The sequence below is a fragment of the Balaenoptera ricei genome, chromosome 2, assembly GCF_028023285.1.
Source record: "Balaenoptera ricei isolate mBalRic1 chromosome 2, mBalRic1.hap2, whole genome shotgun sequence".
Lineage (NCBI taxonomy): Eukaryota > Metazoa > Chordata > Mammalia > Artiodactyla > Balaenopteridae > Balaenoptera > Balaenoptera ricei.
Genome location: NC_082640.1, coordinates 110622348 through 110648648, shown reverse-complemented (window position 1 = coordinate 110648648; position 26301 = coordinate 110622348). Strand labels below are relative to the sequence as shown.

Genomic DNA, 26301 nt, shown 5'->3' with positions numbered 1-26301 from the left:
TTTTAAGAGAAGACAAATGTTTGTGGTTTTCGAGGACTTGCTTCTTCACCATTCTGTTCATAAGATTTACCCACATTGCTGCAGGGGGAGAATTCACCTCACTGTTCTCTAGAAATCTGTTTATTTATATGCAGGCTATGCACACGCTTTGCCATTCTGTTGTTGATTGGTGTGGCGGTTGTTTGTACAATATTATGAACATGCTTAAACACATGTTCAGATACATATGTATGAGTTTAGAGGCTGTATCCAGAACATACCACAGGGTGTGTGTATGCGATCTGGCAATGCCAAGTTGTTTTCTAAAGTGGCTGTACCATTCATCCGATGATGGACACTTAGGTCGCTTCCATGTCCTGGCTATTGTCAATAGAGCTGCAATGAACATTTTGGTACATGACTCTTTTTGAACTATGGTTTTCTCAGGTATATGCCCAGTAGTGGGATTGCTGGGTCGTATGGTAGTTCTATTTGTAGTTTTTTAAGGAACCTCCATACTGTTCTCCAAAGTGGCTGTATCAATTTACATTCCCACCAACAGTGCAAGAGGGTTCCCTTTCCTCCACACCCTCTCCAGCATTTATTGTTTCTAGATTTTTTGATGATGGCCATTCTGACCGGTGTGAGATGATATCTCATTGTAGTTTTGATTTGCATTTCTCTAATGATTAGTGATGTTGAGCATTCTTTCATGTGTTTGTTGGCAATCTGCATATCTTCTTTGGAGAAATGTCTATTTAGGTCTTCTGCCCATTTTTGGATTAGGTTGTTCGTTTTTTTGTTATTGAGCTGCATGAGCTGCTTGTAAATCTTGGAGATTAATCCTTTGTCAGTTGCTTCATTTGCAAATATTTTCTCCCATTCTGAGGGTTGTCTTTTGGTCTTGTTTATGGTTTCCTTTGCTGTGCAAAAGCTTTAAGTTTCATTAGGTCCCATTTGTTTATTTGTGTTCTTATTTCCATTTCTCTAGGGGCTGGGTCAAAAAGAATCTTGCTGTGATGTATGTCATAGAGTGTTCTGCCTATGTTTTCCTCTAAGAGTTTGATAGTGTCCGGCTAGATAAAGAAGATGTGGCACATATATACAATGGAATATTACTCAGCCATAAAAAGAAATGAAATGGAGGTATTTGTAATGAGGTGGATGGAGTTAGAGTCTGTCATACAGAGTGAAGTAAGTCAGAAAGAGAAAAACAAATACAGTATGCTAACACATATATATGGAATCTAAGGGGAAAAAAATGGCCATGAAGAACCTAGTGGCAAGACAGGAATAAAGACACAGACCTACTAGAGAATGGACTTGAGGATATGGGGAGGGGGAGGGGTGAGATGTGACAGGGTGAGAGAGTGTCATGGACATATATACACTACCAAATGTAAAATAGATAGCTAGTGGGAAGCAGCCGCATAGCACAGGGAGATCAGCTCGGTGCTTTGTGACCACCTAGAGGGGTGGGATGGGGAGGGTGGGAGGGAGGGAGATGCAAGAGGGAAGAGATATGGGAACATATGTATATGTATAACTGATTCACTTTGTTATAAAGCAGAAACTAACATACCATTGTAAAGCAATTATACTGCAATAAAGATGTTTAAAAAAAAATAAAATAAAATAAAGTGGCTGTACCAATTGATAGTCATAACTTTTTCATCTATTGATAAATTCAATTGACGATATTTTGTTTAAGATTTTGCATCCATGTTCAAAAGTGAATTTGCTAAGTTTCCTTTCTTAAATAATATTTGACTGATTTTGGTGTAAAGGTTGTATTGACCTCATACATTAATTTGGGAGTCTCTCTTCTCTTTACACTCTTTTAAAAGGTTTTTGCAAGATTGGAATTATCAGTTGCTTGATTTTTTTTTTTTTTTTTTTTTTGCTGTTGTAGAATTTGCCTATAAAATTACCTAGTCCTGTGTTTTCGAAGGAAACATTTTCTAATACAGTGATTCATTTCATTTAATAGTCTTTAGGAGCATTCCAATTTTCTTTTTCATCTTAAATCAGTTTTACTAATTTATACTCTTCTAGGAATTTGACCTAACATCTAAGTTTGCAAAATTATTGGCATAAAATGGTTCATGATATTCTCTTATCATTTAAATCTCTGCTGCTTCAGATATTTAAAAATATTATTCCTAATACTGTTTACTCATGCCTTCTTTCTTTTTTACATTAGTCTTGTCATACTTTGAGAAGCATTATTAGTCTTCATATTGCAACACAAATTGATGTGCATTCTTGGATTTTCTTGACCACATTCTTTCTCTCTCATACGGACCCCACCCACACTGGATCACCCCTCCACTGTCACCTGGATGCAAGATCACACTGCTGAGTGAATGTGCTGACGGGCCACACGCTGTGCCCTTTGATAGCTCCCTGTGCTTTCTGCTACTCTTTTTTTACCTCACTCTCATAGCCCTGGGCTTCTACCGCTCAAGTAAAAAAGTGCTAGTAACTTTAGTCTTGACCTAAGGTTCTGCTTTCTGGAGTACCCAGGCTAAAGCAGTCTTTTAAAATAACCAGATTTTGGCTTTGGTTTAGGGAGTCTTTCTTTTTCTTTATTTCTGCTAGTGTCTTTATCATTCCCTTCCTCCTCCTTTCTCTAGGTTTATTTTCTGTTTTGTTTTAAGAGTTCTTAAGTTAGATGATTAGTCATTTATTCTAACCACTCTCTTTTTCTAACATCAGCCTTTAAGGCAGAGGTCAGCAAACCAAGAGCCCACTGATTCTTGTTTTTGTAAATAAAGTTTTACTGGGACACAGGCACACCCATTTATTTTCCTATTGTCCCTGGCTACTTCTGTGCTACAACAGCAAAGTAGAGTAGTTGTGACAGCGTTGTGACTGTAACCAGTAATATTTTACTATCTATTCCTTTACAGAAAAAGTTTGCTAACCTCTGCTTTAAGGATATAGATTTTTCTCTAAGTATTGCTTGAGTTACATCACGAATTTTGCTACACAGTGTTTTCATAACTCTTCTTAACTTAGTGTTTTCTCATATCTAGTATGATTTACTTGACCCATGGGTCATTTAGAAAGTGTGCTTCTTGAATTTCCAAACATGTTTTTTTTCAAGGCTATCTTTTGGTAATTGACTTCTAACTAATTTGTACTGTGATGAGAGAGTAGATTTGTGTGATACTGATTTTCTAAAAATTTTAGAAATTTTATTCCTGGCCGAGTATATGATCACTTTTGTAATTTCTTAATGTACGTTTGAAAATAATGTGTATTCTCTGTACATATGTATATGTAGTGTCTTATTAATCGTATCTTTGAAATCTTTTGTATCCTTACTGATTGTCTGCTTAACCAATGAATTATTGAGAAAAGTGTTAAAATTTCCCTCTAAAGGGTGGATTTATCAGTTTCACTTACAGCACTGTCCATTTTTGCTTTATTTTTTCAGATATATAACAATTAAACCTTTTATAATTTCAAGGTGAACTGATTCTCTTATGAAGATAAGCATTGTCCCTATTCATTTCTAATGACATGTCTTAAGCGTGTTTCCTATAAACAGTAAATAGTTGAATTTTGTTTATGTATCCACCCTGAGAATCTTTAACTTTAATTGGATGGTAAGTCCATTTAGTTGATCGTAATTATTGATGTACCTGGATTACTTTGATCATCTGATTTCTTATATCTCATTTTGTCTCCCTTTAGATTGATTGACATTTCCCCCACTATATTTTTTTTCTTCTTTACTAGCTTTAAAGTTATATAATTTTTCTTTCTTTCTTTTTTTTAAAGGCTAATTTAGAAATTTTAGCTTGCATATTTAAAGTCTCAAATTAATATCTTTACCCTCCCACAACAATAAAAAAGAATTATCATCAATAACCTCCTTCCTGATTTATAGGCTATTATTGTCCAGAATTGTAGGTATACACTGATTTTTTAAACCCCAATCTTATTGTTACTGTTTCATATCAACTTGTTTACCATTTTTATTTGTTTTGGTTTTATTTTGTTGTTCTTACCGCTTCCTCTCTCTTCTCAGACCCTCTTCCTGGGATTATTTTTACTCTACATAAAATACGTCCTTTAGTTAAGTCCTGTTGGTGGCAAACTTCCTTGGATTAGTTTTGTCTATAAATGTTTTTATTTAGTCTTTACACTTGAAAGATCATTTCACTGGATATCTTAATTTTTCAGACCTTAATATATAAATATATATTTATGTGTATGTTTTTGTCACTCCAGAATTATTTAATTATATATTTACTAAAATAATTATATAATTACTATGTGTAATATATAAATATGTATTGTATGTGTATATTTTTTGTCACTGCAGAATAGCTAGAAGCATTATCACCAGGTGCATCAAGAAAACTAAAAGTCTATTTCTAGTTAAACTATTAAAAGTCTATTTTATTTTCTAGTGAAGAGTCTCTTTCTAATTTGCTACCAAAAATTAATTAAACCTGACTATGCTTCAGTATATCTTCCTAAATGTGGTATTAGCTAGTGATCTACTTTATAAGAACATCAACAAATTAAATAGCTATAAGATAATGGATGGGATGAATTTAAGGACAGGTTATTTTGCCTTAGCTATGTGAATGTACCCTAAGGTGCTTGGCATCAAGAATATTAAGTTAATATATATTTGAAAGTGAATCAATTTTAAAAGATTATCCTTTCAAAAGATCCAAAGGATATTTGTCTAGAAAAAAGTTGTTAACTCTAACGTATTAAAAAATATACAGTAGGATGAAGAGGTTGAAAACCTTGAACACCAACCTTTAAAACAGGCTCTCTCAACTCTGCTCATAAAACTGCAAAAAAGGCACTGTCACTTGAGTGCTCTGCTCTTGGGAGAGCAGCTACCTGGAAATGAGATGAAGTCCTCTGTATTTATAGAGGGCTGATAAATCTGAATACATTAAACCATCACATGTACCCTCCTGCACCCAAAATAGAGGCCAAACCAAAACAGACATACTGAGCACAAAGATGCCATAAAAATTTCTGAAAAGTCAAAGCAATCTTGAGAAAGAACAAAGCAGGAGGCATCACGCACCATGATTTCAAACTCTATTACCAAGCTATAGAAATTCAAATAGTATGGTACTGGCATAAAAACACATAGATCAATGGGACAGAATAGACAGCCCAGAAATAAACCCACACATATGGTCAAATAATTTATGACAAAAGAGCTAAGAATATACAATGAGGAAAGGACAGCTTCTTCAATAAATGGTGTTGGGAAAACTGGACAGTCACATACAAAAAAATGAAACTGGACCACTATCTTACACTATACACAAAAATTAACTCAAAATGGATTAAAGACTTGAACATAGACCTGAAACCAAAAAAATCCTAGAAGAAAACATAGGCGGGAGGCTCCTTGACATAGGTCATGGAAATGATTCTCTGAATCTGATACCAAAAGCAAAAGCAAGAAAAGCAAAAATTAACAAGTGGGACTACATCAAACTAAAAAACTTCTGCACAGCAAAAGTAACCATCAATAAAATGAAAAGGGAAACCTACTGAATAGGAGATAATATTTATAAATCATGTATCTGATAAGGAGCTAACATCCAAAATACCTAAAGAAGTCATACAACTCAGTAGCAAAAAAGGAAATAATTCAATTTAAAAATGGGCAGGGCTTCCCTGGTGGCGCAGTGGTTGAGAATCTGCCTGCCAATGCAGGGGACACGGGTTCGAGCCCTGGTCTGGGAAGATCCCACATGCCGCGGAGCAACTAGGCCCGTGAGCCACAATTACTGAGCCTGCGCGTCTGGAGCCTGTGCTCCGCAACAAGAGAGGCCGCGACAGTGAGAGGCCCGCGCCCCGCGATGAAGAGTAGCCCCCGCTTGCCGCCACTAGAGAAAGCCCTCGCACAGCAACGAAGACCCAACACAGCCAAAAATAAACTAAAAAAAAAAAAAAAAGGGGGGGGCAGAAGATCTGAATAGACATTTTTCCAAAGAAGACAGACAGGTATTACGTGCAACATTGCTCTACATCATTAGTCATCAGGGAAATGTCACAAATCAAAACCACAGTGAGATATCACCCCTGTTGAATGTTTATTATCAAGAAAAAAGAAACAAACCAAAAAAAAACTGGAAATAACACGTACTGGTGAGGATGTGGAGAATAGGGAAACTTTGTGCACTGTTGGTGGAAATGTTAATTGATGGAGCCACTATGGAAAACAGCATGGAGGTTCCTCAAAAAATTAGAACTATCATATGATCGAGCAATTCTACTTCTGGGTTTTTATTCGAAGAAGACAAAAACACTAACTCAAAAAGATATATGCATTCCCATGTTCATTGCAGCATTATTCACAATAGCCAAGACATGGAAACAACTTAAGTGTCCACTGATGGATGAATGGATAAAGAAATTGTGAGACAGATATAGATAGATAGATAGATAGATAGATAGATAGATAGATAGACAGACAGATATATTTCAGCCATAAAAAAGAATGAAATCTTGCCTTTTGTGACAAACTCAAGGGCATTATGTGAAGTGAAATAAGTCAGAGAAAGAAAAATACATATGCTTTCTCTTATATGTGGACTTTTAAAAATACATATATATATAGTGTGTGTGTATGTATGTGTATATCTATATGTATATATAGATATACAGATATACGCTTATAGATACAGAGAACAGATTAATGGTTGCCAGAGGCGGGGGGTGGGGGGTAGAAGAAACGGGTGAACTGTTTTTGTTTTTTGGATTTTTTTTAGCTTAAATGTTTATTTGGAAATAAAAGCAAACACAAAGATGCACAAGTACCTAATCACATGGACTGGTCTTTGACATGACTCAGTGTTCCAGCAAACCTTGGTCTATCTACCCCACTACCCCCTCACCTGGACCATTGCAGTCACCTTCCAACTGGTCTCCCTGCTTCCACTTCTCTCCTACTACATGGAAGCCAGGGCTCTCAACCATGTCACTCCCTTCTGAAAACCTCCCAACCGCTTCTCATCAGAACACTAGCTCAACTCAATCTCATCTCTACTTCTTATTTAAAGACAGAACACAGTGGTCAAGGGTAGATTCCCTGGAGACAGACCACCTGGCTGTGGCATGGACAGACCGTGTGTGAACTTGAAGAAGTTGCCTGTCCTCTCTGAGCCTCAGTTTTCTTATGAGTACAATGGAGATAATAATAATGCCTACCTACAATATAGGGTTGATGTGATTCCCATATGATACAATTAGCAAGGCTTATAAGACCCTGTTAGATCCGACCCCTGCCTACCTCTAACTCCATGTCCTGCAATCTTCCCCTTGTTCATTCCACACCAGCCTCTCCAGCCTTAGGGCCTCTGACCTGTCCTCTCTCTTTCCTTTGAGAGAGAAATGAATGTTCTCTGTGGCTTCTCTCTCATATCATTCAGAGCTCAACTCAAACATAACCTTACAATCATTTCAGCTTTTAAATAACCACCTATACCTCTGCAAACTGTCACTCTCTATCCCCTGATCATGTATTACTTTTCCTCATAGCTTTCAGCCTTATATGAAATCACATTTACTCCTTGTTTATATGTTCTTTGACTCCCTCGCTAGAACGTAAGCTTCATGAGGGCAGGAGTTCCATATGTCATGTTTACTATCATATCCCTAGTGCCTATTGCAGTGCCTGGTACATAGTAGGCACTCAAAAATATTCATTGAATACGAGAATAAATGAAATGCTTACTAGGGCATATAGTTCTTTTTTCTTTTTTCTTTTTTTTAAACATCCTTATTGGAATATAATTGCTTTACAATGGTGTGTTAGTTGCTGCTGTATAACAAAGTGAATCAGCTATACATATACACATATCCCCATATCTCTCCCTCTTGCGTCTCCCGCCCACCCTCCCTATCCTACCCCTCTAGTTGGTCACAAAGCACCGAGCTGATCTCCCTGCGCTATGCGGCTGTTTCCCACTAGCTATCTGTTTTACATTTGGTAGTGTATATATGTCCATGCCACTCTCTCACTTCGTCCCAGCTCACCCTTCCCCAGGGCGTATAGTTCTTCATAAATAAAATGTCAGTTACTGTTATTGTCAGAGAATATTAGACCTGGAACTGAACTTAAAAATTATATAGCCCCATTCATTTTAGAGATGAATGAGCAACAGTCCAAATTTACAGAATTAGTGGCAGAGCTAAGACTACAACCCAAATGCTAAATGAGTGGGTACTTTCAAGAGACAATTCTGTGAAACCTAGTATTTCACTGCTCTTTAGTTCATTTTAATTCTGTGCAACAATATCCATAAGACTGATGAAGGGAATTGATAGCCGTGGAAGTAGGGTAGCTCCGAGTAGCTATTCTTATTGTAGCTACAATCTATGCCATCCTGCTAGTATGCCTACAATTCCAGTTATTATTTATTTATATGAATCAAAGCATTGAAGACTGATTTTAAAATAAAACTATCTAGGTACAGCATTGGTCAATCTTTAATATCCTAGCTCAAATTAATTCATAGAAACAGTAACAAGATACCAAACAGAATCATGATGTAAAGGAACACTGGGAAGGCAGACTTTGGAGGGGAGGAAAAATAGGACAACTCGAGCACAGCATAGCTAGCCTGCTGGATGAGCTAGCTTATGAGCAGCACCCCCGAGTGTGTGTGTAGGAAGGTTCAGTCAGTCAGTGGGAGGAAAGCCGGGGAGCAAAAAATGACATGCTGGCAACTGTTCCCATGAGACTGTTTCAGAAAGGGGGATACCAGGACAAAGAAAACAAAAACAATGACACTCTTCTTTTAGCTTTATTTAGTATAAGTTCTGGGAGTAAATAGGGGGCATGAGGAAGGAGTACAAGTAGGTTTGGTTGGTGAATGGAAGACAAGGGAACCCATAAAATGGTGTACCCCCAATAATTTGGGGATGAAGAAAATGTTACCCAAAACTGAAGAACCACCACCTTGAGATTAGTTACTCTTGCTATGAATTGGTCAGAATGGTGCTGCCACAGAATGTAGCACAAGTAAAAACTGACCAGCCTGACTTAGGCCCAGAATGCCTCAAGCCTGTGTAAGAAGGTTGCCCTGAAGGACCCTCCGGGTCTTTGTGTTTAGATCCAGGATCACTTCCTTTTGGTCCATCTGTACCGCCATCTTGATTTACCAATGGTTGTCTTCCTAACTTCCAACTCTTAGCTCCATTTCCTGGATTGAGTTTAGGTATCAGATTTCAAATAAACTTAAGTTTCCTCCTGTTTTCTCCATTTTGTTTCATTAGGTTGTTCTATAAGTGTTTACTCAGCACATACTATAGGCTGTGCTCTGTTTGCCACTGGGGATACATCAGAAACAACAACAAAAATGCCTTAATCACAGTCAAACCACACACATACAAACACACACACACACTTTTAAACTTTATGGGAAAAGAGTCAGTCCTATTAGAAGTTCACATTGTCTAATTCAGAATGGAACCTGTAATTTCTGAAGGTGGAGTCCCTTTTTATAAATAACTAGATAAAAACATGCCATTTGCTCTAAGCAATGAGGTCTTGCAGAAACACTGAATAAAAAAATCATTCAAGAAATCACTGAGCCACTGTACACACACATATGGGCACTGAAAGAGCTGTAAGAAATCAAACTAACTAGTAAAAGAAGACCTTGCCCCCAGGGAGATAGTCAATCTTGTGGAGAAAAGGAAATTTAGGTCCCATGAAACCAAGTTTGCACAATATGATCAAGTACCAGATTATTCAGTTCAGACAACAATTAGCAAGTACTTTCCAGTCATATGCCTCACTAAACTTTTAGAAAAATTTTAAACAAACCATCTGAATGTGTTGATTTGAATTTTGATCTCCTATTTTTTTCTCACTATTATATGTAACCATATGGTAGGTCACCAAAAGCAAAAAGAGCCAGGGTAGTAAAGCCTATAAAATCTATTCAAGAAAGGGTTGCATTCCACTACTGCTGTGACTTTAGGGCTCAGGTGCCCCATGGCCTAGAAATGGCCTCTGGCAGGAGTACAGGAGCCGAAGTTTAACAGTTTGAGGTATGAGGGACACTGCTGATACTGAACTTTTAACACCCAGAGTCCTCCCTCAAGAAGGCCTGTAATAGAGCTACCGTTCAGTGCTAGCCCTTCAGTGCTAATCAGTTTCTATTTTCTAGATGTTCTTGAAGTGCCTACTTCTTTTTCTGTTACTTTAAACCCCTTGCCCAAGCCAAGGTGAATCATCTTCTATAGCTATACAGTAGTTCTCACGCCATGAAGAAAAGTTTAGGTGCAGCATGAGACTCTTCTTTCATTTCCATTCCAGGGGCAAGGCCAGGTCCCTGTCAGTGGAGGTTCTCTCTGGTAATAGCCTCAGACCTCTAGGTCGCGTCTATACAGATGCCGTTGTTCAAGTGATCAATATCTGTCCTTAAAGGGCCAACTGGATTCTCAAAGTATCAGATATACAGTCGTGAACTGAAGAAACCAGTATAAAAGAGTACCCTTACAGAATCTATATCTATATATTCTACTTTACCAAAGCCATACAGTAGTGAATTAACATGAGCATATATTTTGAAATCTTTAGGATCAATTATATTCATGTTAGCTAGTTCTCCATTACCTAAAGAATTAAGTCCAGTTCACCTTGATTTGCTTGCAGAATAGTTTTCCAGTCTTATCTCCCAATAGTCTTCCATGTACCCCCTATACTCTAGTCTTCACAGTTCCCTGAATGTGTCACATATTTTCGCACCTATGGGTTTTACTTGATGGTGACCCTTCTGTCTGAAATGTGCTTTTAACCCCATTTTCCATCTACCAACACCTTATAGAACCCACCCAGTTCAAATACCCCCTCTCTTTTCAAATTTTCCCTGACTCCCTGGTCAAAATTAAGCATTCCTTCTAGGCTGTGTAACTTCTATCTTTGTCCTAATCTACTGTTAGTTCTTTAGATGTCTAAGCTCTCCCACTAAACTTTAAGATGCTTGAGAATAGGATTATGTATTTTGCTCCCCTTTAAATCTTCTTCAGTTCCTAGCACATGTCTTTCACATAGTATGTACTCAACAAATATTTGTTTGGATGGATGGATGGATAAACGGATAACATATAGTATCTCAGTTTCCTAACACAAAAGTTAACAAATGATTGCCAAGGGTCATTACCTAGCTATAAATGTCTTAGGATTCTTTTAGAAAGCTATTAGCTCTGATTTAGCTCAGTAGACACTGGGAGGGAAAAAACCACCTCAGTAGACTCACATAAGAAGGAGAAGCCTCACCATAGTCTTATTCAGGACCCTACAGGAGGAAATCTCAGAAGAAGGTCCAGAAGAACCTCTAAGTTCTAAAGGAGGGCGAGAGCTTGGAGGAAACAGAGATGGTATATAAGTAGAAACAAGCTGAACAACATGAAAGTATTAAAGTCCATTTCAAAGCCAAATAAAAATCAATCTTGAATTATCAATAATTTGAACTATTAATAAAATGGCTTCCTTTCATCTGTAAATATGAATGGTGGCCGAGTTTTACTCCAAATCTGCATGTTCATGTGCCAGTCGAGGATGGTGTACATGCTGTTGCTAGCGCTCAACATGGAAATAAAGGGGCTACACAGAGTGGTTACTGGTTTCTATCTGGTATAGATTAGGGATTTTTAAAGCACACAGAAATCTTTTCCAAGGTAGACTGACATCAAAATAGCCTTCAGTTACTCAAATAAGCATCAGTTTGCAAACACCGAGAAACACAAAGAGTATAAAAATATCAATAGTCATCAAATTGGTATCAATGATATATACAGCAGACATATGTTCCATACATGTGGAATTGTCCCATACCGGTTTTCTATTTCCATAAGGACCTAGAAATGTCCCGTGTGTGTTTAGTCCTGAGAGTCAGGCAAACATATATGTGAAGTCAGAGCCATTCTCATTTCTCATTTTTTACAAGCTGACTTCATGTAAGTCATGGAGGTCAGAAACTGAGACATTAGTCCCCATATTCCCAAGCCTGGATTGGAAGATTCCATGATATGCTTGGGGTGTTTAATCTTCACTGTAACACATTTACATCAGTGTCACCAACTATAAGGGCACAGAGAGGGGAACTCAGGCAGTGAGAACACAGTGAGGTAGGGACGTGGGCTGCAAGACCAGCATGTGAGAATGTATTCATTCATCCGACAACTATTTTCAGAGACCTACTCTGTGCCAGGCACCATCCTTAGTACTGAGAATATAACAAAGAAAAAAAGAAGACAAAATTCTGATCCTTGAGTGGCAGGAGAGACACAAACAGAATAAGTAAATAAAATATGTAGTATGTTAGATGGTGATAAGTGTGAAAGGTGAAGAAAAATCAACAGTACGAAAGAGACAGTTAACGTAAAAGTCACTCTTAATTGAAAACACTGAGTTCTGTCTAAGATATTAACATCTACACAATAATATTGGGGTGAAAATTATGAAGTTAGTGATGTTTGGCCTCTTTCCTCCTTATCCTTACCCTTTAGGTGCCATATTGTTTTCCTTTTGTTAACGTACCCTTTCTTTCCCTATTTCCCTAGGAGATCCAGTGTAACCAACTGTGGAATTGAACCTGCGGTGCTCTGGTGACCATTCCTTTTCTTTCAACCCCACATGCCATAATACCAGATCAAGGTTTTATTTCTAGATAATCTGATCACCCAAGAGGAGGCACAGCAACATCCAAATCCACTCCCAGACCACTCCATTTACCATGGAGATAATGCCTTAATCTAAAGGAGTATCTTAAATGTCAGGAATTCCATGCACCTTGTCACCTGGTGAGAGAGAAGTCTGGGGCAAAGGAGCGTATCTTCCCCAACAGCATATTATACCTAACCTATGGGTGAGACAGAGGTTAACCTTAAATCTCTTGTGCTCTAAAACCCCAGTAGACCTACTTTTAATTTTCATTTGATTTGGGGAGTTTAAACTAGATGCAGAGCCTCTTTGGGCTCTGTGAGTTATGTGCCTTCTTATGTGTATCCTGGAGGGTTCACCAGGACGTGACCGTGAGTGACATGCACTTAGCACAGCCAGAGACCAGAGCAAAGCCCAAGAATTGGTAAATGTATTTGTCATCACCTAAAAAGCAGCTGGAAGTCAGTCCCAGGTTCCTGTTGTCCGTAAAAACACGATTTGGGACTGAAACCTTCATACATGCAGAAACCCAAGCAGGAACACGTGCACACCCACAGGATTTCATTTGGCAAAGGCTTCTAGGGAGCAGGTGGGAGAGCTATTTAGATTTTTTTTTCCCAATTAACTGAGTTAGAAATTGTAGTAAATAAACAGTTTTAAAGTACATTGTCTACCCTCTAAACAGTTCCCGAATCATTGAAGAGCAGCTGCTTCAGGATCCCAGGTGGCTCGTAGAAGCACAGGCTGAGCATGGGTGCTGGGGACCTGGCAAAGGGAATCCCCATCCACTGGGGAGGAGGACCTACCATGAGAATATGTATTATATCACATCATAATATTGTAGCGCAGAGGAGAAAATATGCATAGTATGAGATACTGTGCTCATTACAGCTCTACAAACATTACCACATTTGATGATCTCAACAGCTACATGAAAAGTTATCAATATTCCCATTTTAGAGATGAGGAAACAGTCAGGGTCTTACAGCCTGCAAGTGATCAATCGAGAATTCACACTCAGGTCTGTTTTACCTTGAGCTCTCAAACACTCTCTTATCAAAGACTACAAGTGACTATGGTGTTGACACTGATGACAATTATGATAATGGTGATCTGAAAATGGCAGGGGTACCAGAGAAACCATCAACTTTAAGGCTGATAATAGGAGACAACTAAGACGTGCAATTTTAAAAAATTGGTCTGGCTAGGCAAAATTTATACTAATTATAGTCATTTATGTGAATCATGCACAATTATGCCTAATTATGAGTCACTACAATAATATTTATGTACAAAAATAAATGTCAGGATAACTTTGATCTAAAATGTATTTGATTAGAATAGTGAGCTCCAGACATATGTAATCAGACTTCACTGTTGCCCAGGTTCTAATGTGCATGTGTGACATCTTTATAGCATTTTGTATATTATAAAGTATGCTTTCTGAGGACATCCTCAAGCAGCAGACGTTATCAGATGTTAGGGGGAAGGAGGCAGCCAATAGTAACAAAATAGGGCCCGGCTCTGGAGACAATCAGGGTGTGGTCATTTCATCCTGACCCCTTCCTGTGAATTAATTATGACAGTCACCATTCTATAGATTAGGAAGGAAACTGAGGCTAGATTCAATGAAATAGCTCATCCATAGAGTTTAGTTTTTCTATTCAACACTAAAAAAGTGAAATTTATAGCTAGTGAAACATCCAGATTCAGTGCTAAAAGAAATCTCCTCCTTTCTTTAAAGAAATCAAAAGCCCCCCTGCCCCAATCTCTATTAGCTGGGGGAAATCTCACTTTAATTTTTTAAAATATAACTTCCCATCTTCTTGGCCCAATTGTTTCGGTTGTTGGGACCAGCTTTATGAATGAAAATAAAGAGCCAACTGGGGGCTACAACCTAATCAAAAACAAGGAACCACCAGCCAGCCCACACGCCTAGACTCCCATTACACCTGTCACTCCTCAAGGACCAGAGAATTTTAACTAGGTAAACATCTACCCTCATCCACAGAAGGGAAAATTCTTGATAAAGATTAAATAACCAACATTATCCAAATTTAATTCCACAGAAAGCAGAGGAGAAATAATGGAAATAATGTTTGGTAGAGTAGGAGGGAGGTAAAAATCAGAAGCTTGGGCCACTGCCTGCAGCAAGACCCTTCAGAGGAGAGGGCACTGAAGTACGTAACAAAAATCAAGCTTTACTTTAGGTTCAAGCTTTGCATCCACAGACATGAGAAGGGATCAGGTAAGGTGCACAGCCAGATCTTTACAGTGGGATGACCTTGCATTGCTAAAAATACAGCGAATTCCCTGAAAGGCAAATTTCCATACTTAAGACATCGTTTGAAAAAAAATCTCCCCAAACCAAGGACAATGTGTTGCTTGTGCTTAGGATTCTGCAAGCCACGTTGCCTACCCACTGATACAGGTAATCAAAAATTGCCAGAGGAAGAGTCAGTCAACATTTGCATCAGTAGACACTCTGAGAACTGACCTTTCAGTCTGTGCACTTGGGGCCGTGTCCATCCGAGGCTCATTTCCATTCACAAGGCCTGGTCATATTATACTTAAGCAGAATGTCAGCAATCCAGACCATGGAATAATCCCAGGGCATTGTCCTTTTGTACTTTCTAACTTTAAAATGGATGTGCAATGACATTTGGAGTAGCTAGTGTGACTAATGTCGCTGTTTTACACTGGTTGTTGAGACAATATTAATAGCTAATATTTACCGAGGACTTACTATATTTTGGGCACTCTTCCAAGCACCTTACATGGATTAACTCATTTAATCCTCACAACAAAGCTTGGAGAGACGCACTATTACTACTCTCATTTAACCCATGAGAAAACAGGCACAGAAGTTAAGAAACGTCCCCAAGGTCGTAGATTTTAATAAGAAAATTTTTGTACCACAGAAGTATGGGAAAGTGAAATTAATTGTTATGAATGCATCTGAAGTGATATCCTTGCTACCTCAAAACCAGACGGAGCTCCCTCTTGACCTTCAGCTGTTGGAGGCATGGACCATTAAGATGTCTTATTCATCTGTGTAACTCCCAGGCACTTGTCAAGGTCCAGGCTGGTCAATAAATGTTGAATGGATACCCTGCTTACTTTATATTTCATGATATCTATATCTATATGACAATTTTAAAGGGTGTTTAAAGGCTGGCACAATCTGCATTCATTTTGACGATCAAGTCTATCATTTATTAACCCTACTAATCTGTCTGCCTGCCAATCTCTCTCTTATACACTGTAACAGATGATACATTGTCTTTTATGTTGACATTTTCATCCAAGGACCTTGATGTGTACTGTGAGCCCGATCCTACTCATAAAAATATTCATGCATTCCAGGGAGCGCATTCACTCAGAATCTGAGGGTTCATCCACGGCTGCAAACTGGCAGACAGCTCAGGATCCTGCTGCAGATGTGTTTTGCTTGGCTGGCCATGTTTAAGAATTTTTTTTATTTGAATGTGTAGAGCAGGCCCACCTCTCTTTGCAAATAAAGCCTGATTCACACATTTAGTTACCTGCCTGGCCCCAAAAGTGTTTAAAAGTGAGCCCTCCAATCTACTGTTACCTAGGGATTTGGAGTAGACTGAATTTAAGACCTCTGTGTTCCTGGAGTTTATAATCTGTGGCCAACGCTTTAGGTGGATAGGAAACTTTTCAGGCAATGGGGCAACGAAACATTCTTTTATTCCAAGCTACTCCTTCCATATACACATATCTAATTCTCCTGGAGGAGACTCAGAATCTCTTCACTCCTATTTTCAAGGCATCCCGGAGATATACATTATTGCCATGTCTTCAGAAATGGATGAACTAAAACCTAGGGGAGGGCAGACAATCCTACAGGTATCTGGTGATGGAAATGCCACCAAATAAAGCGAATGCTTTTGCTCTGAGTTTACCCATTTGACTGGTATGTTCTGTTTTTCATCTTAAAATCCCTCTTGCAAAGAAATGAGATTTGCTCAAGACATCACTATGGTTTATTCTTGGACTCCTCTTTTCTAGGCAGAAGAGAGGACAGAAGAGAGGCCGACTTGGAGGTGGACCACTGCTATAGTTGAGAGCAACATCTATGTGTCCTGGATGATAGAGATGAAGGGGCTCTTGAGGGGCTCATACTCTTCCTGGATTGCCTGCCCTATTTTGATGAGACAGCTTGGATTCAGCTTTTGGTTCAATGTGAAGTTGTGGCCAACTAAATCTCACTTACTGCCCCAGTGTTATTTACAGTCTGGATCTGGTCCACAGCATACAGTACGGCAGGGCCAATCAATACTTCTTACACTGTGGAACATTTAGGTGCCATTGATGGAGAACTTTCCATTTCTTCCTGTAGTCCCACTGACTAGCTCTCTCTGCTCAGGCCCATTAGAGAACTCAACTGTGAAATTATCAGAGAGTAACTGCCAGGCCCTGTCACTGGTGTGTTTGAGAAGCAGGTACCTTCCAGTAAGAGCCTTTTCTATTTGCTCTGTTGGAGGATAGGCAGCTCTCCTTGGCATTCTCCTTTATTGCTGTAGGAGTTGTTCTAATTGTCCCTGATCTGGTTTCAGGGACTCTGGAGCATTTGCTTGGGATGACGATGAGCAACGTATCGCCAAATATGATAACGGACAATGGAGTTTTGTCACTTGAACACTCTTCTTCAGGAAGGTGCTGCCTTAGTACTCTGTTTGAAGTAGCGTCACTTCATCTTATAGCAATCTGAGGCTTTCTTTTTCGAACTGTTGTCTCTGATTCTGAATTATCTAAAACAAAGTATTTATTAGCACCAGTCCTGGCTGCGAACAGCGATCTTCCCAATGCCTGAAATGAGGTTGGCCACTTCTCCCATGTAGCTCAAGGATTCCTCTCCTGTGATCAAAGGTCATAAGTAGATAAAGATGGAGTCTCTGTGCCACCACCCCCAGAACCCAGACTTCCGTGCCCTGGTGCTTCTTCTGCCTACTCAGGGTCCCCCAAGAACCAGTGCAGTGCTCACCCAGGCCTGCCCCTCTCAGGAGTGCTCCCAAGTGCTCTCAGGTGTCACCAATCCAATTCCTATTTCTTCAGAAACTGGCTCTGCTAATGATGCTTATCATTGACGGCACCTGCTGAGCTATCAATTTTGCATTTCTGTATTTTGATAGAGGGAATTTCTTGAGTCAATGCTTCATCCCAAAGGCAGATCAAGAAGAAAGTTAGCCTTCTGGGTCACACTGACATTGACACCAACTCAGATTTGCATTCTTACACTTTCCTGAAAGTTGTGCTGCCTTGCTCATCACATGGGTTGGTTCCTATGGCATAAAACCACACGTAAACTAAACTCAGTAGAAAACTGTTGATGGCCTGTAAGGTTCTGTCTCTAGAGCTCTCTCCTGCCTCCTCTGTACTCTGAAAAATAAGCAGCAACAAGCAGCTGTCACCCTGGAGGGGATGGCTCCTGTGAAAATTTCTGAATCTCTCTGTGATCTGATTTTAGGATATAATGTTTGCTGTCCTTCTTCTTGGGCACCAGATCCAATAAAGTAAGACCTCTTCAAGTAGTCAAACCTGAATGGGGGCTGGGAGACCTGTAATCAGTGAGGAGTTCACTGTCTAAGGAGGTGGAAGGTGAAAGAAAGAGAAAAACCCAACAAAGAGAAAAACAGGGCCTCGTGACTCAGTGTCTCCTACTGGTAAGGCCATGTCCGGCCTAAGAGGACAATAGCCCAGAGCATTCCTGTAGAGTCAGCAATGTGCTCTGAGCTAGACAAGGGAAGAAATGCATGTGAGGAAAAGAGACACAGCTCTTTTATTTTTGAATACTGCATCATCAGTCTCAGAGCTGATCTGAACTTTGTTTTCTAACAATCAGGAATCAGAAATGACATAAGGAGGAAAAAAACAATCTTGGCACCTCACAAGGCCCATCCCTGTAGCAGGATCAGGACCAAGGTGCCAGCACTTTTCATTCCCTCTCTCTGAGTTGAAGAGGTGCTCTGATGGCAAAACTCACTGAAGCAAAGGAAGCTGCAGTGGCTGGAAATGTCTTTGTCCCTAAAATACCCCACCGGCTTCCAAACAGGAAGATGGCTGAGAGGATGCCAGCCCAAAGCCCGAGGACCCGACGTGGCTCCCTGGGGAGAAGTGGTGCCCTGCAGCCTCAGCATTGGCTGGGATCCCACCACAAAAACATCTGCTTCATCCAGGTGTGGCCAGACAGGAACTTTTCAAAGGCCCCGACTCTCCAAACACACGTGACTGAAGCAGCAAAATCCCTGGGAGGAAAAGCAGGGTGGGCTTATAAGAAAGCTGGTCCCAGCGCTCTGGGGGAAAGGACAATGGGGCTCATAAAAGAAATGGGAGGGAGGAAACGGGAGGGGTAGCTTTGAAGGGAAGAGATAAGGGATTCAATAAGAAAAGGTGGTCCAGTGGGAAATCGTAGCTTTGGTAATTATCTGAGAAGACGAAAAATAACTCTGAAGGTTCTGGAATCCTGGGGACCTACCTGGCCTTTTGAAGGCTCTTGCACCAACTAACTTGTCTTCTCAATCAAGTTCTTTAGTCAAATAGCTTGAGGGGAAGCTGGTGTTTGCTTTAGTCAAGTAATTTTCCAGATATGCTGGGGCTGGACCAACATTGGAGACCGTCAAACGACTCTGGGATGAAGGCGAGGCCCTGAGACAGAGAGCATTTTAGAGGAAGAGGAAATACGCTTTTCGACAAGATCCAGTCACAAGCAGGGTTGATTTCCTCGTGCAGGAGAAACACAATGATAATACCCGACGAAACACACCCTCTTCTCCCCTTTGAGGTACTGTTGGAATGACCGTTGCCTCTCGTGACACTTCTGTGAAGCTACTAAAGCAAGTTCTACCTTGATACAGTGTGGAAGGTCTCCATTTTCTTAAGGGACTCATTCAAGGTCACAGTGAGCTAGGGCTAGAAATAAGAATTCCTGCCTCTGAGTTCAATTTTTTTATTCTATCATTCCACTGCTATTGGATAAATCTTGTATTAAGGGCAGCCTAAAGAGAGCTAATAAAGAAGGGTTTATATAGATGCGGGGTTGTGGGAAATGAGCTGGAGTGTTGGTTTCTGAAGACATTCCTGGGCCTACACAAGAGATTGGGAAGAATCAGGCAGGAGGATGCAAGTCAATTAGAAAATGATGAAGCCAGTGGCTTCTAAACTAAACCCACTTTAAGTTGTAAGGTAAAGGAAGAGTCAAATGATGAAATAAAAAAATCCTTCCCAGGAAGTAGTGAAAACAGGTGATCACAAAAAAAGCAACAGAGGCAAGTGAACACAGATATTCATAATAAGATCTATTTAAATACAAATCCTTCAAAAATAATTACCAGGGTATTCTGCTCTCCAGATAAGTTCCTCCCACCTTTTCTTTTTCAACATTTTTTCCCCTCAGATCAACCCTAAGGAACCCAGGAAATATATTTGTTTTCCTCTAATTCAGTATTGGAAAAGAAATAAAGAATTGTGAAAAACATGTATTTCATTGAAGTGTCCTCATCCTGCTTGACAATCATATTCGCATCAGAAAAAATATTCAGACGTCAGACACACCTTATTCAACTGCAGACCTGTTCTTGGCCCCACTCCTCTTACACTGGGCTACGACACATTCCAAACATTTCCAGGTTCACAGTCACCATCACCTCATTCCCTGGAGCTCGGCAGCTCCCAATCCCCCAGGACAACCCTGGTCACGGCAATTAGTGCCTCCGGGGAGAAGCTCCACCCCCTGGTGCTGATGTGACCTTCTGACGCAAGTTAATTTCTGTGAGAAGGAACTGGCTTCCTTCTACATCCACCCAGGGCATTTCCCTGGAAAGGAGGGGATATCAGGTGTCCAGCTATCCTGCTACAGCTCCTTAGTAAGATCAGCTTTCCAAAGCCAAAGGAAAAGAGACTGAGAAAGTGCGAAGTCATACTGGGAGACCCAGAGCGTGGGAATATTCTGCGTTTTTGCCATTTTAACCATCAGACCTAATTCGGCAGCACAGCCCAACCACACACACCTTGTCCTGGGTCTGCATTCTGGCACTCCCTCCATCACCAAGCACTGTCGCCCCGAGAGCCGATGTGCTTGAAGGAAGAAGTCACTGCTGTCCACCTCCTCACCCTGCCTCCCTGAGGAAGAGCTACCAAAAGCACGACACTGGCAACAAGCCGCTGTTATGTAAATGGACTCAGCTGAGGGGAGAAGCAAGCAGGAATCTATAAACCACCGAAGGAAAGTTCACTGTCATCCCCACCTGGCACGACCATGTGCTCTGGACCGACGTGAGCTCACGCAGCTCAAATTCAGGGATTTGTCCTAGTCACCCTGTAGGGAGGAAGCCAAGACCACAGGAGCGGTCTCAGTTCCCAGCCCAAGTGCCTTCTCCCGTCGCTTGAGAGCTGCAAATTTAGGTGAAGGAGGACAACTTTCTACGAGGAGGGTTAAATGAGGCATCTATGACCTATCTTTAATGGAAACTAATAGAAACGCATGCCATCTCATTTTGAGTTCTGTCTCAGTTAAGTCTGTGGTGGAGAGGGCGTTGGCAAAGAGAAGGCTGTGGCATTTTAAAACAACAAGCTGAGGCTTGGAGGTTTTCCTTTCTCTCTTTTTTTCACGGATGCTGTAGTCCAAGGGGAAAAAAATCGGGGGGAGAAACCATCTTCTTCCTGGCACTCTCAAAGCACGATGCAGTGCCAGGCACTCCACCAACCGTCTGGAGATAGGGTAATTGTCACTCTTCTCACCGTAACTTCTTGCTTTCAGATCGGCGGCTGGCAGGTTTATCTGCTTCTGAGCAGCTTCGGAGCCACGTCAGTGACACTGGCTACGTCAGCAAGAGCAATCGGAAGGGAGAATGATGCCACTGCCAGCAGCAGTGGGAGAGAAAATTGTAGCCTTCAAGAAAATTCTCAGGTCTATCCGTCTGGCTGACTCGCTCTCATTGACTTAGATGACTGCCATGACGAATCACTTAGATGATTTCGGAAGGCCAGGAGAGAATCGGTAGTTTTACACAGCCATTTTCAAGTTTGGGGTATAGGAGCTTTTAGTTAACATGATGTACTTACATTTCCAAACCCCTTGTGCAGGACCTGCCCCCAACTTAGGAGAGGGTGGGCTTCAAATGTATCAGAGGAGGCAACCAAGACGAACACTACCACCCAGCTAGTGCCTGAAACCCCAGTACACACGCCTACAGGGATTACTGCAGTAATTCTGGCCCATTTCAGGTCATCGACAGTTCTAGCTGCTTTCATTTTTGTCACTATCATGATAAACAGGACACGGCAACCATCAACAATTTGGCAAGGGTCCTTGACACAGTACTAGTCTATGGTCTATTTTTTTTTAAGTAGGTTAAAAAGCCTCTGCTCTTGGAGTAGCAGCCCTCTAAAGTTCACAGTTGCAAAGACAGAATTCTATTTCATCGTCAAAAATCAACCACCTTCTGGTCCAGGACAATGTTAAGGCGAAGAGGCATTACATGACTAACATATGGCCAAAATGCTTTCAAAGATACTGTTTTGGGAAAAGAAAGAAACTCTAAGGTAAAGGTAGGTGGGGAGTTTAAACTGAAATATTACGTTCTCAAACCTAGTCTTGGTCAGAAGTGAAAATTTTCCACTGATAGCACAGCCCCATGATTCCTGACACTTCTAAAAGCAGCAAGAAAAAACCAAAATCTTGTGCAGATCAAAAACTTCCATCAATTAGGTTTGGAGAAATAATTTTGTCTAATTCATGGATACAGAGGGAGAGTGTCAGGGTTCAGAAAACGGCAGTTCTCATCTCAGTATATTCTTAAGACTATAACCTCTGGAGTAATGCTCAATGTCAGGCTCTAGTGGGAATTTAATTTAACATTATGGAATGACAGTGATCAGTAACTTGCTGGGCAACCATGGCCAAGTCATTTGATTTCCTGTGCCTCAGTTTCATCACCTATTCTCTCCCCAATAAGCCAAAGATGAAGAAGTTCAGCTGCTTCACAGGGTTACTAAGGAACACACCTAAAAATGCTTAAGGTGATTACTAGAAGGAAAAGGATCAATGCCACATTTGGAGTCACTAGCCCCCATGGTCACTTGCAGGTCTCAGTAGAAGCCATAACTGACATGCAGTACCTCTGCAACAGAGGTTCTTAACCTGGATCCTTGAACCACACAGGGGGCCATGAATGAGCTTTAAAAGGAGCCCACCTGCTCTGATCTAGGGGCAGGATGTCCATGACACAAACAGTTTAAGAAGCACTGCTCTACGGTAAGCCTTGGTTACAGGTGTACCAAAAAAACAGTGACACTGCCTGATGGAGAGGAAAAGTCAGGAAAGATGGCCACAGAAGCCAAGAGAAACACATAGGATCGGATCTCAAGAAAACCACCGGGACTTCGCCTTGACCCTCTGGGTCATCTATACAACACTGAGCCTGTCTGTCAGAATGGAACTTCTTCAATCAACAATGCCTAGAAGATCATTAATAATAAGCAGAAGAAATGACTGACTGAGGAAGGCACAAGGCAGGAAGCACCTGAGCTTCCATCCACCCAATACCAAGAACACGTGTTGGAAGGAAAGCCTAAGGATCTCACAGGGCTTTGGTGGGAACAGACAGATTTACAGCAAAAGGGCTGTAAGGAGTAGTATGTGTGGTTGTCTTGTGTGGTTGTCTCTCATAGACAAGAGAGATGAGGATGGGGTCTGGGTCTGCAGATCAGAGCCAGGATGAAGAAATGCAGTATCAGAAGGTAGTACCAGAAGGGTACTGGGTCCCAAACGAGACCCAAGTCCCACCCCCAAAAGAGAAACCATGTTTGGAAGAGAAACTAAACGGAATTGTAAGGAAGCACTCCATGAAGGAGAGGGAATGGTGCAAAAGATGGACAAGAGTTAAGCTGTGATCTTCAGAGACCAGGTTTGAAGGTGGCGCTTGAAGAGAAGGAGAGAAGGAGAGGAAGGATTCCAATCCCTGACAGCTAGGCAGCACATATAAAATGATCTAACACTTATAGAGCAATTTACAGTTTACAAAACAGTATGATATTCACTATCTCATTTAATCCTTATCACCCTGAAACGCTGGTTGTATTTTTTTCATTTTACCCACGAGGAAACTGAGGCTTGGAAGGGCGGATTATGCGACTCGCTCAAGGTCACGTGGCGAAAATCAGAGCTGGGACGCACCCCAATGCCCCCACCCCTACTGGTAGTCGTCCACCCCGAAAACCTTCACATCAACCCCTAAGGGGCAAGGTGGATGTGGTTACGACAGACGGCACCCCAGCCCCCAACCCCACCACTTCCCCTAAAATCTGGAGCGGAGCAGCGCCCTCCAGTGCCAGGGAGGGGACCTGAGTGACGCGGAGCCAGAGCCCGGGGTTTCCCTGTCCTGCGGGGCTCGGAAGAGCGAGTAGCAGAAGCCACGGCTCTTACACTCGGCGCAGTCAAGCAACGCTCCAGCAGCAGCTGCCGGCTTGGGGCTGAACGTGCGAGGGGCAGTGCCGGGCGATTTCCCTTCCGAGCGAACCCAGGACTGGGACCCAGCGCCTGCGCCCGCTTCTCGGTGCCCCACGCTCACCCCTGCCCCGCTGGTTCCTTCTGGCGGTTCCCCAGTGCGTGGAGAAGGCGACAGGGGGCTGGGGTGGAGTGTTGGGGTGAAAGAGCGGGGTCGACTCTGGGGCGAGAGCCTCCACTTCTGACCCTCTGGGTCAGAACAACAGCGAGCAAACCCTGGCTGGAAGTTTGGGCATCAAAGGTTTCGGATCAAGTAGCAAGTTGCCCGGAGAGCGGTAGAGGTGGAGGTGGAGGTCTGGGGTGGGGGCGGCGTCAGGGGAAGAAGGGACAGGCGGGAGAAGGTGCCCCTTCCCGCGCAGCCCCCTCGCGGCCCCGCGGGTGCGGAGAACGCGCCGGGCTCCTGGCATCGGGCACCGCGCATCGGGCACCGCGGCGCAGCGCAGCCCCTCCTCGCCCGGCTCCGCGCTCCTCCCCACCTTCCCCGCCGCCTCGCCCCCGCCGCGGAGACTCACAGTCCGCAGGAACTGGATCTCGTCCTCGCCTCCTTCTCCCCCTTCGGCCATGGTTCCCGAGGCGTCGGCGGTGCCCCAGCCTCCGGCGCCTCTGCTTCGCCCGGCAGCCGCTCGGCGTGCGCCCGCGGCTGCTGCGCTCTTTCTCCTCCCCCTCCTCTTCCTCCTCCTCCTCCTCCTCCGGCTCCTGGCTCAGCCTCAGCAGCGCCGAGCTAATCCCCGACCATATAGGGAGCTGGGCTAACACTGCACTGCAGAGCGCCAACGCCAGCAGCCCGCCTACCCTCTCGCCGATCGCCCCAGCCAAGTGTGCGGCGGCCGCGGGGCCCGCGTAGAGCGCAGCGCCGGGCGCACGGAGCGGGCGGGCGGCGGCGCAGGCACCCGGGCGGGGGCCGTGGGGCCGCCCCCGCACCGCGCCGCGCCGCGCCGCGCCGCCAGCTCGGCGGAGACGCGCGCCCCGCGGCGACGGGAGGGTGCCCCTACCCCGCTCCGATTCGCAAACAAAGGCCAGGTGCTTGGCTCCAGCGTGCCCAGATTGGGCGCCAACCCCCTCGCTTTGCCCACTTCCCCCTCGTGCGTGTGTGGCGCGGTGGAGCCGGGGGCGACACGAATGCTTTGCTGCGACCCGAGGGCCTCCGGAGCCCCAGCCGCGGAAGGCTGAGAGGCGTGTGCCTGTGCTCTTCTGAGCAGCAGGGAGAAAACGGTGCCGTGAGGGTGTCTGTCCATTCATAACAAAGTTTGCAACTCCCTGAATAGCCCTCTCCGCACCTTAAGAGAGCCCCATCGCCTCTTCAAAATCCAATCAGTTTTACCGAACCTCTTGATTATCCATTGTTGCTGGACAGAGTAACATCTCGCGGCACCTCAGAGAGCTTCCAGGGATTCCATCCACAGTTCAGAGGTCAGGTGGCATGAAAACCCCTTCTCTCTGACTACCCCTCATCTCCTAAACTTACTCTGCGTTTTAGGGTGCCAGCTCTGGGAACTCTAAAAAAGATAGAGGAGAGTATATACAGTGGGACCGCTTCCAGGTCCTTGGACTGCTGACATCTCACCCAGCCTTAGGTCACTTTCCGGAGGTGGGAGGCTGTCAGACTGGTCCTTTCTAAAGCTGAGGGTACAGGATGCCTCCTTCTGTCTGCTGGCCAAGAAGTTCCAGGGTGAGAGAAGCTTTCAAGAGAAGGGGTGCTACGAAGAGAGCGGTGCACCTAGGATGAAGAGGGACCCAGAAGATGTATGTGTGACAATTCTGGGCTACTGGTGGCAGAGGACACTGAAAACCCCAACCAATTTTGCAGCTTCTGTGTTGATGGCCTTTCTCTTGGCTCTACCTTCAGACCTCTTTCCTGGACTCCAGTCTCACATTTTCTACTGGACATCAGAGATGCTAAGAAAAATAGTGTGTTTTTTTCTTATATTTTACCCAAACTGCTTCCTTCCAGAGGCTGCACCTTGGCCCTAGTGCCTCTTCTGAAGCCTGCCTAGAGTAAAGCAAACCATCTGCACATCGTGGCCCTTCACATACTGGGAGGGCACCTGTCATGCTCACCTCTGTGACCCACCATCCACTTTTCCCATCTCCTGGCTAAACATTCCTCCTCCCCTGGCCA

At 42.7% G+C, this 26301-nt stretch overlaps 1 protein-coding gene across 4 annotated transcripts in view; it reads right to left on the bottom strand.

Moving 5' to 3' along the window:
- The window catches only part of RYR3 (ryanodine receptor 3), a 553341-nt gene extending 528483 nt beyond the window's left edge, over positions 1 to 24858 (bottom strand). For all 4 annotated transcript variants that reach the window (XM_059913701.1, XM_059913702.1, XM_059913703.1 and 1 more), the window contains exon 1: positions 24695 to 24858. In XM_059913701.1, the coding sequence (XP_059769684.1) occupies positions 24695 to 24745 (51 nt within the window). In that variant the 5' untranslated portion in view covers positions 24746 to 24858. The remainder of the gene's footprint in view (positions 1 to 24694) is intronic.
- Between the last annotated feature and the right edge of the window lie 1443 nt (positions 24859 to 26301).